The sequence below is a fragment of the Marmota marmota genome, unplaced genomic scaffold, assembly GCF_001458135.2.
Source record: "Marmota marmota marmota unplaced genomic scaffold, marMar, whole genome shotgun sequence".
NCBI lineage: Eukaryota > Metazoa > Chordata > Mammalia > Rodentia > Sciuridae > Marmota > Marmota marmota.
In genome coordinates this window covers 11,961,596-11,988,732 of record NW_026000241.1, presented here as the reverse complement: position 1 = coordinate 11,988,732, position 27,137 = coordinate 11,961,596, and the positions used below count along the sequence as shown (strand labels likewise).

The 27,137-nt window shown below is 34.2% G+C and overlaps 2 protein-coding genes across 18 annotated transcripts in view; one reads left to right on the top strand and one right to left on the bottom strand.

Moving 5' to 3' along the window:
* The window catches only part of Nktr (natural killer cell triggering receptor), a 46,586-nt gene that overhangs the window by 311 nt on the left and 19,138 nt on the right, over window positions 1-27,137 (top strand). For 9 of the 17 annotated variants that reach the window (XM_048794857.1, XM_048794861.1, XM_048794856.1 and 6 more), the window contains exons 2-7: window positions 19-96; window positions 14,073-14,147; window positions 15,309-15,416; window positions 15,930-15,974; window positions 17,700-17,787; window positions 26,828-26,857. In XM_048794857.1, coding sequence (XP_048650814.1) covers window positions 39-96; window positions 14,073-14,147; window positions 15,309-15,416; window positions 15,930-15,974; window positions 17,700-17,787; window positions 26,828-26,857 — 404 coding nt within the window. In that variant the 5' untranslated portion in view covers window positions 19-38. Of the gene's footprint in view, window positions 1-18; window positions 97-14,072; window positions 14,148-15,308; window positions 15,417-15,929; window positions 15,975-16,279; window positions 16,308-17,699; window positions 22,268-23,706; window positions 23,735-26,827; window positions 26,864-27,137 lie in introns of those variants that run through there. The other 8 variants (XR_007344264.1, XR_007344265.1, XM_048794864.1 and 5 more) reach the window with 8 other exon arrangements.
* On the bottom strand, window positions 11,226-12,534 carry LOC107144947 (putative high mobility group protein B1-like 1). The gene is given in 3 exon segments (XM_048795332.1): window positions 11,226-11,651; window positions 11,653-12,002; window positions 12,528-12,534. Coding segments are annotated over 3 exon segments (660 nt in total). The 3' UTR covers window positions 11,226-11,348.

The following is a 27,137-nucleotide window of genomic DNA, read 5'->3' as shown; positions in this document are numbered from 1 at the left end:
CTCCTCCCCTCTCTCCAGCTCTCGCCGCCGCCGTCGTGATGGGGGCTCAGGACCGGCCGCAGTGCCACTTCGACATCGAGATCAACCGTGAGCCGGGTGAGCCGGCCGCCGTGGCCTTGCTGGCTAGCGCAAGGGGAGGGTCAGCCTCACCAGCCCTCGCCCAGGCCTTTTGGGGAGCGGGGAGACGCAATCAACTTTCCCTTTTCTCTTGCAAGAAAATGAAAGGAGAGGAGTCTAGCCCCGCTCAGCACCAGCCTCCAGCTCGGAGTTCGGGCCTCTTTCTCCTAAACCCCACGCCCCCTGCTCCTCCGGATCTAGTCCTCATACCCAGCCTGCCGCCCAAAATAGAAAATTTCTGCTTCCAAGTGACTCCAGGGGGCAAGCCTTGCAGATTCCGATTTGGGGTAGTTTGCTCTGTACTCCGAAGTTTGGACTCTTTTTATTCTGTATTACCTAGCCACTATATATCATTAATTCGTTAACTCCCCTTCTATTTCCCTTTAAGAATCTTTATACCTAGAGTTTCTTAGTTTCTGGAAAGATGGCTCAGGGATCGTTTTGTGTGATAAGCCAGCGAAATTGCAGCATGGAGGCGCTTAGCATTAATATTTTTTGTCTTTAGGAATACACCCATTCATTAGGTTTTTCTTTTTTAAAGTATTTTCGTTTAAAAGGTAGTCAGTTTCATTCTAAGTAGCAGAGCGTGCAGGGTTCTAAACCGTTTTCTTAGCTCTTTTTGGTATCTGCCAGGTTTTGATTGGAGGCATGTATGCCATCGTTGTGCAACATCTTGTTCTGCACATTCTTATGAGACCCTGTTCCTGTTCTAGACTATTGAGAGATAGCAGTGAATAAAACAAAGGCATTTTCTTTTGTAGTTTGTTTTCTGTTGAGGTCAGAGACAATAAACTAGGGGGAAGATACAGTGACTAGTAAAAGGGGTACTGAGATGTGAGATAAGGCCATTTTGGGAAGATAACATTTAAACAGATGAGGAAGTGAACCATCTGGATATCTTTAAGAAGAGCATTCCTGGTAGAGGGAAACAGTTAACAGGCCCTGAGGAGGAGTGTACTTGGCCTTTTAAAGGAATAGCAAGGAGCTCAGTGTGACTGGAGTATAGGGAAGAGTTAGTAGGAAAAGACCTGTAGGACTTTAACACTGTGAGATGGGAAGATTAAAAGTTTGGAGCAAAGGAATAAGCTCAGAAATTTTGTTATCCCCTCCCCTTGCTAGGGATGGAACCCAGGGCCATCCTATGCATACTAGGCAAGAGCTCTACCACTGACCTACACCCCCAGCCCTACTTCTCTTTTTCTTTTCAAATATTTTGAGCCTTGCAGGATCTTTTTTTTTGGAAGGGGGATCTTAATCCTTGTTTATAGTGAATCCATGCTCCAGGTAACTGCTCTTTTTTAAGAATTAAAAATAGCAGAACTCTGGGGCTGGAGTTGTGGCTCAGTGGTAGAGCTCTTGCCTGGCATATGTGAGGCACCACATATAAATAAATAAATATTTCTTCTTGAGTGAGTTTGTAGTTTGTGGCTTTTAAGAAATTGGTGCATTTTATCTAAGTTGTTGAATTTATGTCCATAGTGTCCATAGAGTGGTTCTCCACAGCTGTACTGATATTTCCTTTTTCATTCTTAATATTGATAATTTGTACATGTTTTGTCTTTTATCCTTGTTAATTTGCCTAGAACTTACCATTTTTATATTCAGATTTTGATTTTAAAATTTTTTGTGTATTTCAATTTCATCAAATTCTGTTTTTTATCATTTCCTTTCTAATGCTTACTTTATTTTGTTTTTTTTTTCTAGTTTAAGTGAAAACTTAGATCATTGACTTGATACTTTGCATTCTAATATAAACATTTAATTATACAATTATAGAAGAAAATTTAGATGCAACCCACAAGTTTTGATATGTTCTTTGATACTTAGTCTTTGACTAACGAATTATAAAGAAGTGTTTTAATTTCTTTTCTTTTTGCTACTAGGGACTGAACCCAAGGGTGCTCTACCACCCAGCTACATCCCCAGCTTGTTTTTTATTTAGAAACAGGGTCTTGCTGAGTTGCTGAAGCCACCCTCAAACTTGTGATGCCTCAGCCTGCCAAGTCACTGGGATTACAGGCATCTACCATAATGAAAGGGTCGTTTCTTTAAAGAACTTTGACTTTGGAATTTCTTTTCTTTATATGGGTCTGAGAGTAATATCATAATTTCCTCAAAGTTTATCAAAATAGATGAAAATGGGAAGACAGTTGAATATAGTTTTTACTTTACTAAGATTCACAGACTCAAAATGTGCCCTTAGTAAACATTGTAAAGTATTTGGAAATGATTCCAAAAAATTGGTTTTAAAAGGTAATGTAGTAGTCAGGAATGTTTTAGTACCACTTGTGTTTGACTTGGTTGAGCCAGTTAACCTCCTTGTAAAATGGAAGTACTATATACTTTTGTCTTCATTGATTCTAAAGATAGCAGTAGGGCAGTTTACAATTACCCTTTAACCTTTAGACTCACATTCAAAATAGTTAAGATTTTGTAGGAGGCTTATAGGATCTGATTTGTACCAAAGGAACAAGAGAAATGCATTTCCCTGCCCAAACTTACCTTGTGTTATAAGTTTATGAATAGTGGATGTGATGACTTGTATTATTATATTTAAATGACCTCCCACTGTTCTATATGCTCATGAGTTAAATAGAATTTCTATGTAATAATAGTGCCTATATAATTAAGTTGTTGAGAAGAGTTATTAAATAATAGCCACCTGTCTTATAGATTGAGGTTTTTTTCTTTTAAATGGGATTTATTAACTAATGAGCACAATTTTAATTAAGCAAATTATTATATGTTATAACATAATCAGATATCCATATGGGATACTAATGGCATGAGAAGAGAAGGGCAGTTGGACAGCACTGTCATTCTTACCCATACAGTAATTTGAAGGCCACTATGCTTGCTAATGACCATGAGGGGAAAGGAGGCACACACAAGTGAGATGCAGTCAATTGTAGGACTTTCCTAGTAGTGTTCAGATTTTATAACATACACCTGAAACATTCCTTTATTACTGATATTCCTAATGAGAAATAATTCTTACTGTAACTTGAAATTCCCTTGTCTTCCCCAACTTCCATTTTCCCATGGATATACTCAATTGTATATATGATTTTTGATAATGCAGCATTTCTTAAAATTCTGATTTCATATTCTTGCAGAGATACTGTTTGTGTAAAGTACCTAAGCACAATATCTGGGTTTTTTTTTTTTAAAGTTTTTTGACTTTTTTCCAAAAGTTGCTTCAATTATTGCATATTCACTAAGTCAGTGAAGGGCTTTTCTATGCAGTTAGACCCTTGTTAATTAAGTTGTTTCTTCACGTTAAGCAGAGGCTTGTTTTAGGTTTCTGTAAGAGTTTTAAATTTTTTTATTTTTTTAAAGAATCTGGCTTGGAGAATTCCAGTAATGACACCAGACTTGTTGAGATGGGTGTTGTAGGCAAACACATTAGGTTTTTACTGGAATTTTGAAAGGGGAAAGTTTACTTCTTAATACCTTCCTTTTTCTTTCCCCTTTCTTTTTCAAGACTCCAAGTGAAATGTATAGTCAAAGATTTCTCTCCATTTCTACCTTTAATATAAAATGCCTGATTTTCTTTATTTGACTCCCTGTGCTTTTATTTTTTGACAAAGATTGGTGTTCATCTGTCAGGGTTGTTGCAAAGGGAATTATGGCTTTAGTGATGCAAACTTTCTAATATGGTTCCTTATAGGAATTGTACATCATTTTGTAAGAGTTTGAGGAGAATGAAAACCAAGGTTTGTCTTGTTCTGGAGAGTCTTAAGGCATTCCAGAGTGTACAGTTCAGCCTGAATTCTTGGTAGACCACAGTACTTACACAGATAGTCAGGTGTTTAGCAAATACTTAATCTACTGGGAATAAAAGCAGATTGAAACTAAAAAGATTTCTTTAAATATGCAGAAAGAGATCAGGCTAGAGGGGGAAAGACTTATTACTGACAAAGTTGTCTAGATCTGAGGAATACTTTCAAAATTATGTCAAAACTTGCATTCAAAACCCCTAATTGTGAATGCCTCCTGTGTAAGCCTTGTTACATATAGATCTTGTTACAACAAGATCCCTTGTTACATTTAGATATTTTAAGATAATATCTTGACGTTCAAGAGACTAATTGCTACAGAATAAAATCTTAAGTTCCGTTTTTCCACCTTAACTATGTATACTTGCACAATTGAGGCCTGATTCATAATTACGCAGTGTTTATAATCAAACATAAATTAGGTATCATATAACCACTTTTATTAGCTTTGTAGCATAGGAAGGTAGCTGGAGGATAGGGTTGGTTGCTAACATGAAGACGAAATATCAGTGACTTAAACAAGATGCAAGTGTTAACTTTTCTCTGACATAGCACTCACTCAGCATATCAGGGTTGTCCATGGACCCAGACTCTTTGCTTCTTGGTTAATCTTGACATGAAGCAGATAGGTGGTGAATTTTTTGTTGTTGTTGGTTGTTGTTGTTTTTTGGTACCAGGGATTAAACCCAGGGGCTCTTGACCACATCCCCAGCCCTTTTTCTTTTTTATATTTTATTTAGAGACAGGGTCTCATTGAATTACATAGTGCCTTGCTAAGTTGCTAAGGTTGCCTTTTTGAAATCACAGTCCTGCCTCAGCCTCCTGGGCCGCTGGGATTACAGGTGTGGGCCACCTGCCCAACTATGAGGTGGTGTTCTTAATAGAAGATTTCAAGATGGATAAATATAGAAGAAATGATGGAATCAGAAGAATCATTATTTTGCAACCCCAAGTGTAATCTTTAGTTCAGAAAAGGATCATCAGTGAAAAGCTTTTTTGGAATGTAACACCATTTGGTGAATAGTTGTTTGGAATATAACATGCACATAGGTTGAAAGTATTATCCCACAGAGTAGTTTAAAAATGGTGTGAATACCCTTACAACTAGGATTTGGCTAATATTTTAACATTACATAATGGGTCAGACTGATATGGGCTTTCCTGATGGGGTGCAAAAAAATAGATGGAGATGGGGGACTATTTTAGATTAAGAGTCCAAAGCATGTAAATTAAATTAAAATGTAATGGTTGATCAGAGTGCTGGATTTTAAAAGTAGTTGTATATTTGTCATTGAAGGGGGTGGGGGGGACTGGTGGTAGAGTGCTTTGCTTGCCTGCATACATAAAGGCCTTGGTTTGATCTGTAGCATCCTCCCACAAAAAAAGTATAAATAAATAAAAAGTTAAAAAACCTAGAAGGAACTCAAGTGCTAATCAAGTGAGGGTTGGTTGAAAATTCAGTTTAGCCAAACAATAAAATTCATTCAACCATTTAAAAAAAATGAGAAGGTTAAAACAAAAAGTAAAGAAAAAAGATATAAAGGCCATTGTGGAGGGAGTTGGGTAAATTTGAATGTGGACTACAGTGAGTTTTTTCCTATAGCAATGAATTCTCTAGTCCTCTAACACCAACAGTTCAATTTAATTCTGACGTTCTCTACCTAGAGTTGAAAGACTCATTCCCATAAGACTTCAGATGCCAGTGCCAAGTTCTGGGCCGCACATAGCTTATGGCCAACTAGCTGTAAATCAAGGAATCTTAACAACCCTCTGCTTGGGTTTGATAATCTGCTACAGCAGGTCACAACTCAGCCTACTCCAACAACCAAATAGGTTGTTACTTGTACAACTCAGAAGCAATTTCCAAATAGGAGAGATACATACAGCAAAGTATGGGGGTAGGGAGTGTGTGGACCTTTTATGCCTTCTCTTTGAAGACCTCACTGAACTCACCAAACTGGAAACTCTGCAAACTCTTATTTAGGTGTTTTAATGGAGGTTTCATCAAATAGATCAATAAGTTATTACTTAATCTTGAACCCCTGTCCTTTCTTGATGGTTAGGAGTGGGGCTAAAAGTTCTGGGTCTGTGGCATAATCTTTATGGTAACCAGTCACCCTCCTAATGCTCCTGAAGCTGTGCCAAGAATTGTCTCTATAGACCAAAAGATGTTCCTATCACCCAGAAAATTCCAAGGGATTTTGAAGCTCTTTATCAGAAACTGGAGAGAAAGACCAAATTATGAGGGTTTTAGGAGCGCTTGGCCAGGAACCAGGGAAAACCCCAATACTTTATTCCTAATAATGCTACAACATGTGTTAGACTATATTGTGATTAACATTTCTTGGATGTGATTATAGCATTGAGGTTAAGTAGGAGAATACCTTTCTACATTTCTTTCTTTCTTTCACACAATATCTTTATTTCATTTTTATGTGATGCTGAGAATCGAACCCAGTACCCCATGCATGCTAGGCAAGCACTCTACCGCTGAGCCACAACCCCAGCCCAAGAGAATACCTATATTTTTAGGACTATATGCTAAAGTAATTAAGGATGAATGTTGTGTCTTTAACCTTTGGTTTATTTCAGGAAAAAAAAAAAAGTTATGTGTAGAAAGGGAGAAATAAAGTAAATATGGTGAAACATTTTTGTAGATTTAAAATTTTCAAAATAAAAAGTTCTAAAAGAAGGGGGCTGGGCTGGGTTGTGGCTCAGTGGTGGCGCGCTTGCCTAGTATGCATGAGGCACTGGGTTCGATTCTCAGCACCACATACAAATAAATAAAATAAAGGTCCATCAACAATTAAAAAATATTTTTTAAAAAAGTTCAACAAGAAGGAAATAGCATGCTTATTTTTTTCCCAAAAAACCTTCAGAATAATTTTGTTAAGTTCCTCCAGAAATCTCATTAGTATTTTTGTAGGTTGTGATTAAATTAAAATGGGTTACTTTAGGGGGGTTTTGCCATACTTGCAGTTTTGAGTCTTATCCAAGAAGAAGGTATTTCTCTTTTTTATTCAAGTTGCCTTTAAAGCCTCTCAGTTGTTGTAATTTTGTCCTGTACTTTTATGTAACTAGCTAGAATGTTTTTTTTTGTGGTTATAGAGGATGTGATTTTTTTTATTCTGTTAGTTTTTTGATTAGTTCTTGTTGGTCTTAGGATAAATAACAACTTCATTATCTCTGTTACTATTTCAATTGGTTCTTTTGAGTTTTCCAGGTATACATTTAATGTTCTTAAAATAGTGACACAAATGCTTTCTAATTTGTATATCAGTCACATTGTTCTTTTTTCTATTTATGTTGGCTAGAATTTCTAGAACATTAAATAATAGTATGCTAACAAGCACTTGTTCTTAACTTTAATAGAATTAATGCTAAACTAGTGTTTTACCAATAAATATGATACTGGCTGATGATTTGAAGAGTATCTGAGAATGTGTGTTATGCCCAGGAATGACTGTTGAATTTCATTAAATTCTGTTTTGATTTATATCATAAGATTTTATAAAGTTTTTCCTTCATTTCAATTATATTAATAGATTTCTTAATATAAATGGTATATCTTTTTAAATGAGATTAATATTTAGGGGTTTTATTTTATTTTGGTACTGGGGATTGATCCCAGGGACTGTTACCACTGAGCTTCATCCCCGGCCCTTTTTATTTATTTATTTTTTAATTTTGAGACGGTCTTGCTACATAGGGCCTCACTAAGTTGTTGAGGCTGGCACTAAACTTGTGATCCTCTTGCCTTAGCCACCCAAGTCTTAATTTGTTTTATATATTGTCTTTGGTTTTAGTTCTTATTTTGTTTAATAATATTTGTTAAGCTTTTCATCTTTTTCTCTGCTCTGAAGCAGTTACACTTTAGTGTTACTTGGAGATTAAAAATAGTTCAATGATTATCTGAAGTTATTTAACAGCACTCCTTTGAATAACCATTTTAATTTCTTTCTTGGGTTTCTTTTATAGTCTGTGTTAGCATGGAGTTATAATCTGTGCTTTCATATAATTCTTTCCCCAAATTTTGTTATTTCTCTTTATCTTCTTGAGTTATTAAATTTATCTTTAGTCTTATTTGCCAATGAAAATATTCTGGGCTTCTTGCACTGACTGGGACAAAGCAATGATATTTACTATCTCCTGAAACCTGGCAGCTCTAACATCTGCTCTTAATCCCTTACATCCTGGATCTTTAATTCTCTAATCTGCACAAATATCCTTGTTATCTAATTATGTGAGCCAATAATTTCTGAGTTTTTGTTTATACCATCTAAAAATACTTTTAAAAGTCAGTATTGATTGACAAGTCATGAAAAAAGTTTAGTTGGCTGAATAATTACAGAGCTATTTTGGTCTTCTCTTAACTTATTTCTTGTTTGTTTTCTTATTTCCTTCATTTTATATATTTTACTATAGGTTGGTTCCCCTTCAGTCATAGAAGCTGGAAAAATGTGTAATACATTTTTAGTTCTAAAAGTAGTTACTTGTCTAAGTAAGTGTAATCTTTACTTACTCTGTCATCTTCAGCAAAGACTCAACCCCCTCTTGTTTTTTGACACTGTGAGTCCTTATTGCCTCCTTTCAATTTAACTTATTTTTTACATTGCAGATAAAATAAGTTTTTCATGATTTATTATTAAGTAAATAAATTTATTTAAATTAAATTTATTATTAAATAAAATTTATTACATATGCACTACAAGCTTTTTTTTAAAAGGAAGAAATACAAAAATAAATAATACTTTCTCGTGTATGAAAATAAACTGGAGGAAACACACATGAGATTAGTGAAAGCAAATACCTGTTTATGGGAATGGCAACAAGACTTCTCATTCTATATCGTTTTGGATTGTTTGATTTTTATTATTTATTTATTTATGGCACCAGGGATTAAACCCACTGGGTCACATCCTTGGCCTCTTTTTTTTAAAAAAAATTGAGATGGGATTTCACTAAGTTGCTTCGGTAAGTTGATGAGACTGACTTTGAACTTGGGATCCTCCTGCCTCAGCCTCCCAATCCTCTGGGATTTTAGGTATGTGCCACTGCGCCCAGCTGAACTGTTTGATTTTTTTTTTTTAAATTTTTTTTTTTTAGTTGTAGATGGATACAATACCTTTATTTTTTGTGTGGTGCAGAGGATCGAACCCAGTACCTCACACATGCTAGGTGAGTGCTCTAACACTGAGCCACAACCCCAGCCCTATATTTTTTGAATAATTTTCAGTTATTTAGGTTTAATTTGGTATTACAGTAGACTCAGTTCCCAATGGTACTCCTGTCCTACTAGTTCTTTCTTATTCATTAGTTCTTTGACTCATCTCAAAGTTACATATTCACATATATTCTTTGAGATAAAATCTGATTATCGTATTTCCTTTGCTAGTTATAAACTTATTGGTTCATAGCATATTCTTCCATTGAAGATGGCAGATAGTGCTCTGTTGTCTCCAGCTTCTATAAAGTGTTTGAAACTGGCCTTACATTTTTTTTCTTTGCAAGCAATGTGATTCTACTGCCTGGGTGTTAAAAAGATTCTTTCCTTTATATCTCTGAAACTAAATAGCTTTGTTAAGCCTTGTTTGGTGTTGCTCCACTTGTAATAATTTTCCTGGTAGTCAGTGATCTTTTTGATCTGTATATTTAAGTATTCCTTCATTTGTGAAAGTTTTATTTTATAAATCTCTGCCCTTGAATAATTTTGTTTTGAGTGTTATTCAAGTGTTGAGCACTAACTCAATACCCAAAAAAATTTTTTTAAAAAAAGTGTATTTTCCATCCATGGTTGGTTGAATCTATGAATGCAGAAGGAAACTTTGTTCATCCCACTGATGGCTTGCCATGTTGTGTAGCAACTGTATTTCTATTTGTCATTCTTAGCTAAAATGTGAACTCCTTGGAATTTGTGTCTTGTATACTGTTGGACTTTTTGAGATAACACAGAATTATTTGATCAACTGGCCTGATTTTATTGAAATGTTGCTCCTGTTTCTTAATTTCTTCCTATTTTTTTGCTCTTTGCCTAGCCAGTGTGATCTTTTCCTACCTTTGCTCTTATCCTCAATCCTTGTTTGTAGTTAGTTGGGCAGTGTGCTTTTCTTGCCTTATATAATATGTCATGTCCTACAATGTAATGTTTTCTTTGGATATCCAATTTATTTAATAATTTGAAATAGTCTTGTATATCTTCAGTCATTCAAAATATTTATTTATTACATACTTTTACTCTAATAAAAATGAGAGATACATCTCAGATTGTAGAAAAGCAAACAATGTCTATTAATGTCTAGTAAGAACAGTATAGGCTCAACTAGTAAAGCTGCATATGAGCCTTAGCTCTATCACTAAGCCATGTGATGTGACTACTATGATGTTTTCTAAACAATCCTTGTTATTCTAGAGTTGCTTGACTAGAAAAAAATATTGCAAGGTGATGTTCAGTTTTACTTGGTCTTTGTACTTGCTGATTTTATTCCTGACACCTAGTGGTTGAATCAGGATTGACAAACCTGGATCTTGGTTTTTCCTGTCTTGTTTCGAGGATCTGCATTTTGGTAGTTTGTCATTGTTGTTTGTTTGTTTTTGAATTTAAAAATGGTGTTTACTTCAAAACATTCAGAATGTCAACAAAACTGTGACAACTTTTTTTTCAATTACAGAATGGTATTCATTTAATAAAAACAACACTATAAGCTGTATCAAAGATACCTGAAGATGAAAAAGCTTCCCATAATTTGTTCCGTGCACCAACAAGAACGTGCTTTAAATTTCTGTGCTAGTTTTTAACGCGCATACTGTGCCAGACAAAGTTGGTGTCTATTGAAAATACCACCAGGAAGCTGGGTAGGGTGGCATGTGCCTATAATCCCAGTGACTGGGGAGGCTGATGCAGGAGGATCACAAGTTCAAGACCAGCCTCAGTATTTTAGCAAGACCCAGTTTCAAAATAAAAAATAAAAAGATCTGGGGATGTACCTCATTGGTAAAGCATCCCTGAGTTCAATCCCCAGAACCAAAAGAAAAAATACCACCAGGACAGGACTATCTAAAGACACGTTTGGCAGTATGTATACAAAAAAGGACCCTGTATAGTTTTAACACAAACATTATACAGCCCTACACTTTTAATTTTTTTCTTTAAAAAGAGTGACTTAGAGGCTGGGGTTGTGGCTCAGCGGTAGAGCACTTGCCTAGCATGTGCGTGGCCCCGGGTTCAAACCTCAACACCACATAAAAATAAATAAACAAAATAAATGTATTGTGTACAACTAAAATTAAAAAAAAAAAAGGAGTGACTTATATACAGGGGGGTTAAATACTCTGTAGGCAAGAAAAAAAAACCTGCACTAGAACCAACTTACTCCTTGTGCTCTTTATCTTCTTTGTGTACTGTTCTTCCTTCTTTCTCTTGTTTTTTTTTTTTTTTAAAAGAGAATTTTTTTATTATTTATTTTTTAGTTTTCGGCGGACACAACATCTTTGTTTGTATGTGGTGCTGAGGATCGAACCCGGGCTGCACGCATGCCAGGCGAGCGCGCTACTGCTTGAGCCACATCCCCAGCCCCTTCTCTTGCTTTTTTCAACCTGAAACACTCCCTTTTTTGCCCTGTCAGGTTTTCCTTTAGCTTGGTAGGCAGAAATATCCTTTTCATATTTTCCCCTCAATTTAGCAGCCCTCTTTTCATAGGGCTGCTTGTCATCTGCAACAATGTTATGCCATACCTCTTCCAATTTCTTTGCGACATCAATGGATAGACAGGCCAGGATGTTCTCCTTTGATTTTTAGGTGATACTTAGAACAAGAAAGCTGATGGGATCTCTTGGATGCATTAGGATCCTTGAACTTTTTTGTTTCCCCTATAGGAGGGAAAAAGGTTTTCATTTCTCTTTCATAATGGGCCTTGTCTGCCTTTACCATGTCTTCATGTTTTTGTTTCGTCTTAGCAGATGTGGTCTTCCACCTCTCTGAGCATTTAGAAAACTCTGAGAAGTTGACTGCAGCATCTGGGTGCTGCTTCTTGTGCTCCTCCCGACATGTTTGCACAAAGAACGTGTATGATGAAATTTTGCCAGAGATTATAAGGATTGATGAAAATACTTTTGTTGGGCTGGGGTTGTGGCTTAGTGGTAGAGCACTTGCCTAGCATGGGTGAGGCACTGGGTTCGATTCTCAGCACCACATATAAATAAAATAAAGGTTCATTAACAACTAAAAAAAATACTTTTGTTATACTGGTATAAAATATACATAAAAGTGATATTTAATATAGATACATAGATTTTTCAAGATTCTGACATGACTTTATATACATTATTCCTAACTTAAAAATCTTCCCCTTTTCCTCCATTATTTTCTTCAAGATCAGCTTCAAATTTTTGAAATTGCTTCGGACTTTGGCTTCATTAAAACTATAGGCTCAGAATGTTGACAGAGGAAAATCTTGTCATATGATGTCATTTATGATCCCACTTATGCATTAGAGATATTTGTAATCCAGTATGTTTGTTTTGTCCTTAAAGTAACTGAATGAGATGGTCAGGAGTAAATTAAAACCATAATGATGCATAGAGTAAATCAAGTGATGTCGTGTCTGTACCAAATATGACTTACATTTGACCCACAATTCATTCTGACTTACTCTATTAAATCTGAATAAATAAAAATATTCATACTGAAAAAGATTTTGTTAAATAAGGGGGAAAGGGACTCCGAAGACTAATTATAAATTAAAACTCCTTTTCCAATTTTATTAAGACCCTTTCAAGTAAGTTTTTTAAAGTAAAACTTTTTATGTTAAGATAGTATTAGCTCTCATTCTCTCCCATTTTCTAGCAATCACACCACTTGTAACTTGTGGCATCACTGCTCTCACAGTGAATGGAATGTGTGCTTGTGTATTGTGTTCTAAAATTGTCTTGAGTTTGGATTTATAATATGATAAATAGCATCGGACATAGTCTACATATACAGTCTCAATTGCTTTGAAGAGTTTAAAGGAGTATTTATTACTTCTCAGCCTTTGGGCTAAGATCCAAATGTAAGGGACTCCCTGAGATCAAATTTGTGACCTATTTCTCTATGGCACGGTTAAATCAAAGTTGCAGACTTCTCATTTCTTAGTTATTGTAGAAAGTATTAGTTCTTCTGGGGAAACATGATCTGTTCTCTTTCTGCTTTTTTGGGGAATAGAATATGAATATTAAGTGTGGGTGGTACAGTTCAGGAAGCTGGCTCTGGGGATTGAATCCAAGGCTATTTAACCACTGAGCCACATCCCTAGCCCTTTATTCACTTTTTATTTTGAGACAGGGCCTTGCCAAGTTGCTGAGGCTGTCTTTGAACTTCAAGTTCTCCTAAGCTGCTGGAATTATAGGTTATGCAACTGTTAATTAAGAATATTCTGGGAGCTGGAGTTGTAGCTTAGTGGTAGAGTGCTTGCCTAGCATGTGCGAGGCACTGAGTTCAATCCTCAGCACTACTAAATAAATAAATAAAATAAAGGAATTATGCCCATCTACAACTAAAAATATTTAAACAAAAGGAGTATTCTACTGGTTGCAGTGGCACATGCCTCTAATCCCAGCAACTAGGGAGACTAAGGCAAGAGGATCATAAGTTCAAGACCAGTCTCAGCAACTTAGTGAGACCCTGTCTTGAAACAAAAGAAGGGCTGGGGTTTTGGCTCAGTGGTTAAGCTCCTCTGGGTTCAATCTCTGATACCAAAAAATAAAAAGTGGCTGTGGGATATGGGTCACTAGTAGAATGCCTGCCCAGCATGCATGTGGTCCTGGTTTCAGTCCCTGGCACCACCACCACAAAAAAGCCTTAAATATGGTTCATAGTTCAGGTAAGGTACTAAAAGGGATATGATATTCAGGGCCCCGGTAAAAGACACTTAACATCCTATAGTTTTAGGACTGGAATGATTTTGGCTTCTTACTAATAAAAAGAGTAAATGGATTTGATCTCCAGCACCACAAACAAAAAAAGTGGAACTCTTTTTACTTGATATCTCTCAGTTAAATTCTTCCCCAGTAACTCTTTAGAAATTAAAAAGAATTTAAAAAATGGGCTTTCAAATTATTTATTTTCTTTTTCCTATATATAATGTGGTATATATAATCAATTTGCTTATTGGTTTTTCTTCCCCATGTGTTTTATTTCAGTTGGTCGCATTATGTTTCAGCTCTTCTCAGACATATGTCCAAAAACATGCAAAAACTTCCTTTGCCTATGCTCAGGTAAGTGAATTTTTAAATTATTTCTGATGAGAAGTCAAGGCATGTCGTCCGTCCTTCCTTCCTTCCTTCCTTCCTTCCTTTCTCTTTCTTTCTTTCTTCCTTTCTCTTTCTTTCTTTCTTTCTTTCTTTCTTTCTTTTCTTTCTTTCTCTCTTTCTCTCTTTCTCTTTCTCTCCCTCCCCCTCCCCCTCCCAGCATAGTATTACCTTTAACAGAATAGATATTTTCCTGAAAAAATAAAGGTCTTTGGAAATGGCTTTTGCAACCAAAAACATAATCATACCAACCTATGTGAAATTAAGAAAGCATTTCATAAGAGGGAAAAGAAAGAAATGGTCTTAAAAATGAAAAAGAAAGTGAGAATCTGCTTCATGTGATGGAATCTTCTGTACATTGTAGTTTATAAAATAATAGACATTTAAAATCGATTTGTTTTGGTAGAACTTTACAAATTTCAGTATTTTACAAATTTAGCACTTCAGATTTCAGAAGCAATATAGGGCTAGCCAAGTGTAATGGCATACACCTGTAATCCCAACTACTTAGGAGACTGAGGCAGAAGGATTGCAAATTTGAGGCCAGCCCTGGAAACTTAGTGAAACCTGCTTTAAATAAAGAGTAAAAAGAGTTGGAGGTCTAGCTTAGTAGTAGAATGAGCTCTCTGGATTCAATCCCTAGAAACATACACACAGAGAAAGAAAAGAAAAAAACAAATTTAAGGCTAGAAGATGGAGAGGTAGAACATAATAAAATTGTTCTTTATTGTGTATAATTGGATTTATGTCCTAAATAAGTAGAAAAATGGAGATAATATTAGTTTAAAATGAGAAATAGCAAACTAAAAATGTAAAATTCGTACTTCTTCACACACACACACAATCTTTGCATCAACTTCCTTGATCCCATTCGTTTATAGAGAAATAAACATCCCCAGTTTTCTCTCTTGTAGCATGTAGAGTGTGAGCTAACAACTGCTTTGTATTGTTTACTTTGATTTGCTTGTATACGTATGTTTTTAAATTGTCACATCATTTATTTTTTTTAATCTCTTAAAATACCAACTAAAAACAGGAGAGATTTGGCAGTGGAATAATTGGTTGGTTCTTTTCCTTGGAAGGATGGGTTTGTAGCTAAACTTCGATTTTTTTCTGTTTTCCCCCCAGGGGAGAAAGGCCTTGGGAAAACAACTGGGAAGAAGTTATGTTATAAAGGTTCTACATTCCACCGTGTGGTTAAAAACTTCATGATTCAGGGTGGGGATTTCAGTGAAGGTAGAGCTAAAAGTTATGTTCTCAATTCCATCTGTCAGTTTTTAAAGATCTCATTATTACTTTTTAATTGAAATATCATATCAGAATAATTGAAATGTTATATATATGGTTGGTGCATAGTTGTGGGATGGACAGATGCTATGGATCCAAAATATATGAAAACATAAGATACTATGACATTTAACTTGCTTTTATGTAGTTTATTTTAGTAATATTACAATTATGTGATAAATACCCTTAAAATGAATGCTAAAGTACTGTCCAATTGAATTTATTCTAGAATTTTGTTGGTGTGATTAATGCTTGAAATAAGTGGGTCCTAGAGTCATTTTTTAAAAATGATATTATAATATTTTAAAGATGAAGTTAATTGAGGACTCTTAAGTTATGGTTATATGCACCACTTATAAAGTTCACGGTTTCCTTCAGCAAATTAAAACCATTCAAAATAATCTATATGTATTAGTACATTTTTAATTTTCAGTATGGCTTAATATAGCTCATTATTTACAGGTAATGGAAAAGGTGGAGAATCAATTTATGGTGGATATTTTAAAGGTAAGGCCTAATATTTTATGGTCTTTTGTTTCAGTTCTGATATTAAAGCAAGTTTGGTCATATACTTTTAATGAAAAGAGGTTTACTTATAGTTCACTTTTTGCATGAAACTAATGCTGCATGAAAATACTTTATTTGCATGAATTTGGGGATAAATTATATTGTAATATAACTTTTAATTGACAAGATTAATTAAGGCTAACTTTATGGTTAAACATGACTTTCAGCATGGAGGTTAGGCAACTATATTCATGAAAACTCCTATCTTCCTGCCTAAAACTGTCAACATATTCTTTTGTTTATAGAGAATGTGGTCTTTTGCAAAATGAAAAGGTAAGAGAACAAAGCTCAGTAACACAAACTCCAATTCTGTTCCCTTGCACCCTTCCTAATAAATTTATGGACAGTCTGGGTCAGGTTGTGGCTGGATTTCTATATTGCTTGAAGACTTGGAAAATAATTTTATGTTATTTCATAAGTATATGTGTATCTTTTTTTTCCTTTCCCAATGAGTTATTCGTTCCATATCAGGGGAAAGAATCTAGCTGTTTTTTTTCCCCCTAAGCCAAGCAATTTCTTTGAATAAAAATTGGTATTTTCTTCTTTCTCAAAGGTTTGTATGTTTTCTTTTGTATACTAGAAATATATGATGGTATTTTATTCCTACAGTAGTAGCATTTGCATAAATCTAACTATTGCACTTGCCCCAAAAAGCCTTAGAAAAGTCAGTTGCAGAAATTTATAATGGGATCCAATCTTACTAGGTTTTAATGCTATAAAAGCTTCAGTGTTATAATAGTCTTTTATATTTCCTTTGGGAGAAAATGGATTACTACTCTTTTTCAGAAGCCTGTTCCCAAGGTAATCATGTTTTCAAGTTTTCTATGTTTCTGTTTGTTCTAAAGAAAGATTTGTTTGTATGAATGTCAAAAGGAATTTTAAGTTAATAAGGGTGTTTCTGCTGGAATTAATATGATCTCTAAGTGATCTTTATGGTGAATTTTTTTCCTCTAAATGAGTAAGAAACAGCTCTTTAGCTGCTTCTATCTGCATTTAGCAATTTAAAATTTAATGCTGTAGGCCACTTTAATGTGGTTGTTCCTTGTGGCAGATACTTTTATATCTTAAAATTGTATTTTGCCATTTCAATTTTTATTTTTACAAAAGTTAATTCCTTAGATAATTTTGTGATCTGATTGATAATCCATATACTTAATTTAGACATGTCCTTAAAACTTAAAATATCTAATTCTTTTTGCTCTTATAACTTCAACTCAGTTGAATAATAATTTACCATATGAAAATTAAACAAATAAAAGGATTATTAAACACCCATATATAGTACATTTGGCAGGCTAATTGGAAATTTTGGAAGAAATGAATTTTACTGTAGAGATTTATCTAAAAATTTCCTTATTAGTTTTTCCTGCAAGTTAATAGCTTATGTACTGCTTAGCCAAGTATGTTACTACAAAAAGTGACTATTCTAAGGCTGTTTGTATAAAATATTAAATATATGTTCTTTTCTTTAAGGCTTTCATTAGTATCTTTTGGCATTTTTATGCTCTTTTTTGATTAGTTGAAAAATTTTTTCCTAAATATTGTCAAGTATCTGTACTGACCAGAAGAGGAATTTCATCCTTTGCTTTCTATTTATTACTTGAGCATTACTTTAAAAGTGTCTTATAATTGGGAGACTGACGTATTTGTGTTTTCTTCAAACAGATGAAAACTTTATTCTCAAACATGACAGAGCGTTCCTTTTGTCAATGGCAAATCGAGGGAAACATACCAATGGTTCCCAGTTTTTCATGTGAGTAGGCATAATTCAGAGATGAGCTTTTCCTAAACAGAGAAGCGCTGTTCATGAGAAAGATGGTATAGTTAAAGCAACTTTAATGCTAAAATTCTGTCAACTTGGGTTTTATTATTAATTTCTAATGTTATATAGTAACTGGTAATCTCTAACAACCACCTCAGCATTCAGCATACATCCTGGATTTGAAGAATGGAACTTAAAAAATGTAACTTAAAGATATATATTATTTATGCTGTTGACATGAGAAAATAAATTGGCTTTGGCCCTTACCAAATTTGATAACTTGGTTTATGAAAACTGGATTGGAATATAAACTATTGATGCACATTTAAAAATTCTTCATAGTATAGGACCATATAGATGTACCTTCAGCATGGAAAGCAGTTGGTTTTAATAAACCATTGTATACTTATTTTTCTCTCTTACTGTTGCTCTTTGAGCTAATTTTCAGAGAGGTACCATTATTTCCTGATGTCATATGGAAATAGGTGATTTGCTGTTGAACCAGCATTTTCAAAAATTTAAATTTTTGTCTAAATGTACTCTAAAACCTATTTTAATTACAATCCCATCATATGGAATAAAGATAGTTGTGTGCAGCATGAGGTTTAATGCTTTTGATTGAAAGTCTCACTTATCCTGTATACGTTGGAGAAATATTTTATTCATGGTTTATCAGAAAAAGTTTTCTTTGACATCTTTCTGAATGGATGAGTATGAAGGGCGCTTCCCTGTCTTTAAAGGACCAAATTATTCATATAAACTCATATTTTAAATTTGTCTAAAAAAATAGATTTCCAATATGATCTGATAATGTTCAGATAAGGGACATTCTATTCCTAAGAATGTCCTAAAAATGGAAAGCTGATAAAAGATGATTATGCTTGGAGTTATACAGGAAAAAATCCTAAGACAGTTGTTCCTGTATCTTGTTTTGATCCCATAGCTTATTAGTTATAATATGTGTTTATTAGAGTAGTTTTTTATTCTTAACATTCTTAAGGGCCAATAAAAAATAGAAATATTTTTAAAACTTTTTTGTAATGACTTAATGTATAAACTGTTTACTCTGAGGTTTCCCATTTCCATTTTTAAGCTTATCTGAACTCTGAACATGAAAAACTACTCATTGGTCAAGAAGCTACCATCTGAGGGCTCTAAAGTTTCTTTTAGATTTCCTTTTTTTATATCTTTACATTTAGAATTTGATTTATCAGGTAGCAGCAGCTTCTTGCCATTATCACATGTAGATGAGTTTGTCTACAAAGTGAATTAAAGATGCTGCACTTCACTTAATAATTAAGACATAGTCTGTGAGATTCTCTTCAGAAAACATAGAAGTATCTTATTTTTGTGTTATTTAGTTAATAACTCTTTTCTAGGAATGTTTAGTAAAAACCATTACTATTTTCAGCATGGCCTACTTTTACATTGGATTGCTATTTTTGAAGAGGACTGTCAAGTGAAATTTTAACATCAATAAGTTAGGATTAAAAATTGTAAACTCATTTTCATGTGGCACTATGAGCTTGTGATCAAAAGAAAATTTTCACTGGGTACAGTGGTACAAGCCTGTAATCCCAGCAACCCGGGAGACCAGCCGGGCAACTTAGCCCTGTTGCAAAAATTAAAAAAAAAAAAAATGCTGGGGATAGAGCTCAGTGGTAAAGTGCACCTGGGTTCCTCCACTACCATTAAAAAAATTAAAAACAAAAAAACAAGAAGAAAGAAAAGAAAATTTCCTGCTTATTATTATCTCATGAAAATTCAGTCTGAAGTTTATTTCTGGAAAAAAGTTTAACAGTTAAGAGTAATTTTGTACACGTGTACACAAAATCCTCATCCACCTTTTTTTTTTTTTTCTTTTTTTTTTTTTAAGAAACTTGTGTTTGTGCTGTTGCCTTATGATGGCTGAAAATACCAATATCATGAGATGCAGGATAAAATCAAACTAACATTCACATTTCTGAATAAAACACATCTTTGCATTTGTGGAAAGAGTAGGTAAAGTGGATATGGTGACCCATAAAAAATCTTTGAAACTTCATGGTTCACAAGCCCAAATCCTTTTGGAGTTGAAAGTAGTAAAAAAGTGTATGGTACAGTGTTTAAGTTGTGTTATGTTATCATAGATAATAGCTGTGATGGTCATAAAGCTAAGTGATGGCTTCCCACTGCCTTTTATCCTATTACCACAGCCCTTCCTAGGGACACCTTTAGCAGCAGTTCTGAAATCTGAAAAATAAAGGATAGCTAAAGAAGTGATGTTGAAAAGGACTGCCTTTATAGTTCATGTTTTAATAGGCTTAATGAGGACTTTTCATATATTTTTGCTTAAGTGTAGCTTATGTTATAAATCTGTTGTTCTACATTTCCTACGGGCTAAATTTGGTGCTGTTAGTGTGATTCTTGGCACAGTGTTGCACAAGGATTCATGTGCTTTGTGAATTCTTGTTTTACACGGTTAACAACTCCCCTTCTAAGGCATATGTCATTTTTATTCAACATAATTTTGCATATATTGCTTTCTTTGACTGGGATAATTGTACATGTGATGAAAATCAGATTTTTATATAAAGCTATTTGTACATTTTACAGTAACTCCTTATATCTGCTGCTGGTTAGTCTTAATGACTTTTGCTTTTGGAGGCTTATATAGAAGAAAACTAATTCTTTTTGGGATAGTTCTCAAACATGAAATAAGTGGTATATGCCACTGTCTCCACAAATCATTAAGGAAACAATGATTTGTTCATTTGAATCATTTTTTTAAGGAATTCAAAGACCTCGAGCTAGGTTTATGACACATACCTATACCCAGCTGCTTGGGAGTTGCGAGTTAGAGGCCAGCCTGGGTATCTTAGTGAAATCTTGTCTCAAAACAAAATAGAAAGGGTTGGGCACGTAGCTCAGCGATAGAGTACTTAATTAGCACGTGTAGGGCCCTGGGTTTAATCCCCAGCTCTGCAAAAATAAATAAAAGCCATAGAATCATAGTCTTAGAGTAGAAATAGAATTAGAAATCATCTAAAACAACCTTTTCATTCTACAGGTAATGCTAAATAAGGAAGAAGAACCATGGAAAATCCAGATTATAGAAACTTGATTCATAATATGAAAGAAATTGTTAGGGAAAGAATGCTGCACACTATCAGCTACATAATTTTGTTAATGTCTCTGTTCTGAATTTAGTTAAGTATTAGAGACAGCAAGCATTTTGCTGAGAAAGTGATATTTGGGGAAACCTTTTTCCTTTTTGCTGGTTAGTAATAATTATGGATCTAATTTTTACCGTTTTATATGCATTATTTGAAAAGGTAAAGATGTGGAATAAGACAGAATTAAGATTAGGTACATAGCTTATATTTTGTCATTAAATGACCTTTCTTAGATAGGACACTAGCTATCAAAAGCCTTGGTTATGTTTTGTTTCCTATATACCTTGAGTTCTTTTTTAACTTTTCTTTTTTGTTAAGTATCTGTTCCTACTTTTAAAGATGAAACATTTTGATGTGGAAGTTGTCATAAAAGGAATAAATACTTTGTAAAATGCTCCCAAGTTTCTGAATATGTGGAATGTTTATATGCAAACATTGTCTTGCCTGAAGGAAATATTTATATTTGCCTAAGTTTCATCAGTCTGAAAGGTGTCTCAAAGAAGCTTAAGGCCCATCTTATCTAAATCAGGAGCAGCAGTCCATGAGTTGCTTAAAGAATATTAGTCTGTGTAGGCTTTATGTCACAGCCATCGAGTAGAGAAACCTGCAGAACTTTAGAGAACAGTTCCTCTTGCTGGCTAGTGTCAGTAGTCATGATAATTATAAAAATATAAGTAAACAAGATGATATGGAAAAGCCACGCTTTGACCCTTAAACAGTTTGGGAGACAGCAATATTGGGGATTGAAGCCAGAGCCTTGTGCATGCTAGGCATGTGTTCTAGTCCTGAGCTACACCTCAGTCCTGTTACATTTTATCTGTCACAAAACGAGTGAGAGAGAGAGAGAGAGTGTGTGTGAGATTGTGTGTGTGTGTGTGTTGGGGCAGTGGAATTTGATGCTCTAGAATTGTTTGACATCATTTAAAAAACAGACTTGCAAGAGGCTACCCACCTGAATGAGAGGTGAGTGCTCATCATTTCAGGATACCAGAGCAAAGAGGGAGGTAAGGGCAGTTGGTTTTAAGGTATTTTTTAAAGCTATGTTAACATTTGGGGTAGATTGAGGATAGAAATGTTGTTTTTACCCACTTATCATTAATTTTGTGAGGAAAAAAATGCTAGTAAGTGTTAATAATCTGAGAAATTCTAGCTTTTTAAACCTTCCTTTTTGGGGGGTGGAGATTAAACCTTTGCATGTTAGTTTTGGAGTTTTTCATGAGCTAAAATGTGTGTGAATCTTTTTTTTCCTTTTTTATTTGTCAGATGTATATGAGTCTTAACCTATAAGCCAGCTTCTCTGATTATCAAATATCATCCCTAAAATTCAGGCTTCATATTACTTAGGGTTTATGTGGCACACGTATCAGCAACATGGAAGAAATTTTGTATCTAGTAGTTTTTGTCGTTTTGATTACCTTAATACTAGTGCCGAATTTTAGAAAGCTCTTATATTTTGGTGACTTTGGGATACATAGGTAGAGCATTGTGAGGTGACTATGTTAGTTTCTGTTGCCCTAATAAAAGCTTCATCATTAGATACAGTTTGGTGCCTCTTCCGTTCAGTGTCATAGTTTCAGGAGTTGAACCGAGAGAATTGCATGTTAACAGCTAAGTTAGAAATAGGTTATCTTTATTTCCTTTTTTTGTACTGTTTTATACGTGGAGTACTTATTTTTTACAGTATTCATGAAACCCCACATTCTTTCAAACATGTTCTTTTGACACTAATCCATGTATCATTTACAAGAAATTAAAACTTATTTTTAAATATTTCAGGAGTTAATATGTCTAAAGCACCCATCAAGCTTTTTGTCCATGGCAGAATAGGGTTTGTTTGTTTTTTTTAATCTAAGTAGTAGTAGTAGATACATTTACAGTTAAAATTGAGCAGTGTGTGTTCTTTGAAAAATGTGGAAAATCAGAGACTAGATAGGAAAACTATTTACTATAGCCAAGATTATAGTTTATATTTTATATAAACTATAATCCCTCTAGAGTAGAGGGATTATAGTTTATATTATGGTTTTCAGTCTCCTTTTAGTACACTCTTATACTTTCATCTCTCTTGCATTTTTATCCTCTGAGAAAATCCCTAAAATTCTAGTTATGCTGCTTTATTATTTTTTATTAGTATGTTCAGTGACTTGACTTAAAAGTGTATGTTACATTTACTCAACACCTCCTGAAAGTGGTCTGTTGTGATATATAACTGACAAAAAGGTCAAATTGTACAAACATGGTTGATTCTTTAATTATTAGAAGTGAATTAGTAAAAAGTTCCTTGAAACTTTATTTTGAATTATCTTAACTCAGTTTTTTCCAGTGAATTTTTTTTTTTTTTTTAACTTTTGACTAGTGTTAATTGCTCCTGGGCATATTTATGCTTATACTCAGTAATTTTATTCTCATTTGAAGAAGATGTTAGTTGCCTTATTTAGTTTGGGGGACTTGTGAAAGGAAATGTAATGTTTTGTTAATCATTATTTATCTATCAGCACTTTTATGTTAGATTATTAATGATCTGAGCAGATTCCTGCTTTAACCACAGTGCTATTTTTTAAGCATAAATCATCTCTACATAAATATCCTTTGTGAAAGAAAATTTAGAGCCCTCCATTTTAAAAAGCTTTCTTGCTTTGCATTAAACTCTAAAATATTTAATTTCAAAGTTATATTGATATTAAAACATAGATTCAGTCTTGTCTTAAAAGTGTATTACAATTTATTTCTTGCCATTTTTGTGTAAAATTTACAGAAAGAGTGTTACACCGTGCGCTCCAAAGGTAATGTCTCATTACTCTAAGGCTCTCTCTTTCTCTTTCTTTGCCTTTATCTCTTTAAGCCTGTTGTTATGTGCTTTGAAACATTTTAAGAAAATAAAAATAAAAAAGCTTTCTGCTTGTTCTGTAAAGCAGCATTACATGTACAACAAGTATGTTTTATAGCTCATGGTTAATCCTGGGAAGTGTATTTTAATATTGGTGGCTTGTCCACTCTGTTTCTACAACATCTTCTGGTGGGAGAGTAGGGGGATTATAGTTTATATTATGGTTTTCAGTCTCCTTTCAGTACAGAACTAGTAATTTCTGCATAAGGTCAAAGGATTCTCTAATAGTGTAAAAATGTAGATTGTTCTTTGGAGTAACAGTGATATTTTTTGATTTCTAGGATTTACAAGGTTTAAATGAACTCTTGCCATGTACATTTTTAAGTAAATTCTAAGTGACAGGAGAAAATGGAAATGTATATATGTTGAAAGGTTTTATAACTGAAATGCTATTTGTGTTTGTTTCTCCCTTAGGTATGTTTTAATAAGCTTGTATAAACTTACACATTTATTATAGTCTCTGGCCTTCTTAAGGTTTTCACTTACTGAGTGTGTCACTACTACTTGGTTCTTTAAAGAGCTTTATAGTTTTGAAAGATGAATACAGTTAAGAGTTAGAGGGATGAAGACTGAGGATGTGACCCAGTGGTAGTGCACTTGCCTAGCATATACATGGCCCTGGGTTCAATCCCTAGTGCCACAAACAACAACAACAACAACAAAAAGTTAATGGATAAGCTCTCTTTGCCTGTTTTAGTAGTCTACACTGTACAAAATCATGTCCCCTGTCTTCTTATACCCCTTTTTTTGTAATTTAGTTAATGTTCTCTGTTCGTTCTTATAGACTTCAGCCCAGTGCCAGTCAGCCTACTTTACCTTGGGATTTCTACTCCTGGGATGTAGGCTTAGAACCCTAGAAGGCTTCTTTTTGGTAATTCTTAATATGTAGTCCAGCCCAGTTAAAGTACACATTTACATTTCTGGATTCCAATTCTGGATCCCAGGTGCAGATGTGAGTAAATTAAATTATTTACATCACTTTAGGCACCATGGGCAGACTGAAAGTTGTCTTCAAAAGAAAGAGGCAATTCTGTCTTTCTTTTCTTCACTACTACAAATAAAAGTACCAAGTTTATTTATCCTTCAGTTTTCATTTGAATTGAAAACAAAACTTGGGACTGGGAGTATAGCTCAGTGGAATAGTATGTGGAGGACCTGGGTGCAGTCCCCCACACCAAAAAACAAACAAAAAACTTAAATGTCTTAACGATATGTATTCTATTCTCAAGTAGTATGTTACTGCATCACAGTAGTTTGCTAGGTTGTCTTATCTCACCAAAGGTTTGCCATAAGGTGGTTTTTTATTAGCCAAGATGGCAAATGGAATAGGACTTTGTGTGTTCTAGAAAAATCTATAGGCTTTCCCCAATACTTGAATATCTGAACTATGAGAAAGGATCAAGTAAGGAAGAGGAACGTATCTAACCAACAATCCATTCATTGCTTTCATTTTTATGTATTTGAGACTGATCTCTTGAGAAATTTTTACATTTTTAGAAGCACTCTTTACATCTTTTATATATTGGAATCTGTCTAGCTTATGTAGTAGTCTCTTATTTTTAGTGTGCTTGGTAGAGTTTTATAATTATGGGAAGTACATTTCTATTATAAAATAATTATCCATTTTTAATGCTAGTTTAATGATTAATAATTTAGGGGCATTAGTGGCTCCTCACAATTCACTAGATTTTCTTTTCTTTTTTTTTTTTTTGCTGCCTGTTTTCATTTTTATAATTACATGGGCTTGAATTTTTAAATTCTCGTTCTTCTAAGGAATATTTGAGACTTTTAGTTTTAAAACTCAAGATTTCCTTTAAAAGTTTAAAACTTAATTTTGACATTTTAATTTTTTTAAAAATAACTGTAGTCATCTTACAGAACTGAATATGCTTAATGTAAGTATAAGCATTACAATTTCTTTTACAGTAAAGTTTGGCATTGTTGCAAAGGCTAAATTTGTGTTTTAATGTACTTAGATGTCTTAAACTTCCTCAAAATGAACATAAAAGTTTATATGGATGCTTCTAGTATTATTCATTGCTTTAGTGCAGCCTGATATCCAGTGACCTCTCTCTCAGATATCTGCTTTTCATTCTTATAAACTAAGATACTTGTGGTATATAATTCTGATTATCTGCTTTTGGATTTTTGCACTGCAATTCAAGCAGTTTGAAGATTTGTGAAAATGCTATGGGAAATCAGCTTGGGTTTAAAGTTCCTTAACCAAATATACCCCGTAGACTGTCCAAGAAGTTTGTGACTGTAGAAGAAGCTGATTGAGTATTTTCTGAGCAATAGAAATTTAAGGTCTATAGTGTCCATCATGACTTTGCTATCAAAATTGTTAGATGAAGATTTTTCTCCCCATTGCATTTTCGGAATTACTGTAAGTGGCAGAATCTCACCTTGTGTGAGGAAAGGGGCAGGAAGTTCTGAAAACAGGACTCCTGAGGCCTTCCTCCATCTGCCTGCCTAAAAGCTGCAGACTGACTCAGTATGAGAAATAATAAATAGAAGAACTCATCTAAGTGTGTGGGACAAGTGTTGATCCCACTTTGCAATCCATAGGGGACATGATAGGTGCTTTTCCTTTTTTAATTATAAGTTTTGAGGTTTTTTTAATGTTTGTTTTTTTGTTGTTTTGGATTTGAAAGTATTTTTAATTTTAATATGTATTTATGTTAATATTTGTGGATATAACTCAGATGAAACCTATTTCATATGTTCTATATATGCATATTATCTAATAGGTATGATTTTATAATTCATTATAATCTTGCTTTGATTTTTTTTTTTTTTCTTAGTAAAGTGGCTATTATTGCTGGTTTGGGGTCTTGAAGGTTAGATATTTATTTATTATGTTTAACTTTTTCTCCATCTTTTTATCTTTACTTCTTTGTTCTCTACATGCTGTGTTTAAACCCTTCTGCTCTCTTCACCCGAACACGTCGTTCTTGACATCATCTTTGTGTTGATGTTTATTACACAGTACTACAAAACCTGCTCCACACCTGGATGGGTAAGAGTTACATTCTTATGATCTTGGTGGTGGTTAGGGTAGCCAGTCATAAGGACACATTAGACTTCAGGTGTGTCCTCTGTGGATACTCTTGATACCTGGGTCATCTCTTATAACCTTGCTCTTCAAGCATCACAAGGTGCAGTAGTTTTGAGGCACTATGCCTCTTATGTCACGGAAGGAATCTTTAACCTGTGTCTGTGGATGGGCTTCTCAGCCATGCAGTATTGAATATCCTTGGAAAGACAGTTTCTCAGTATTGAGTGCAGACTTTTTACCC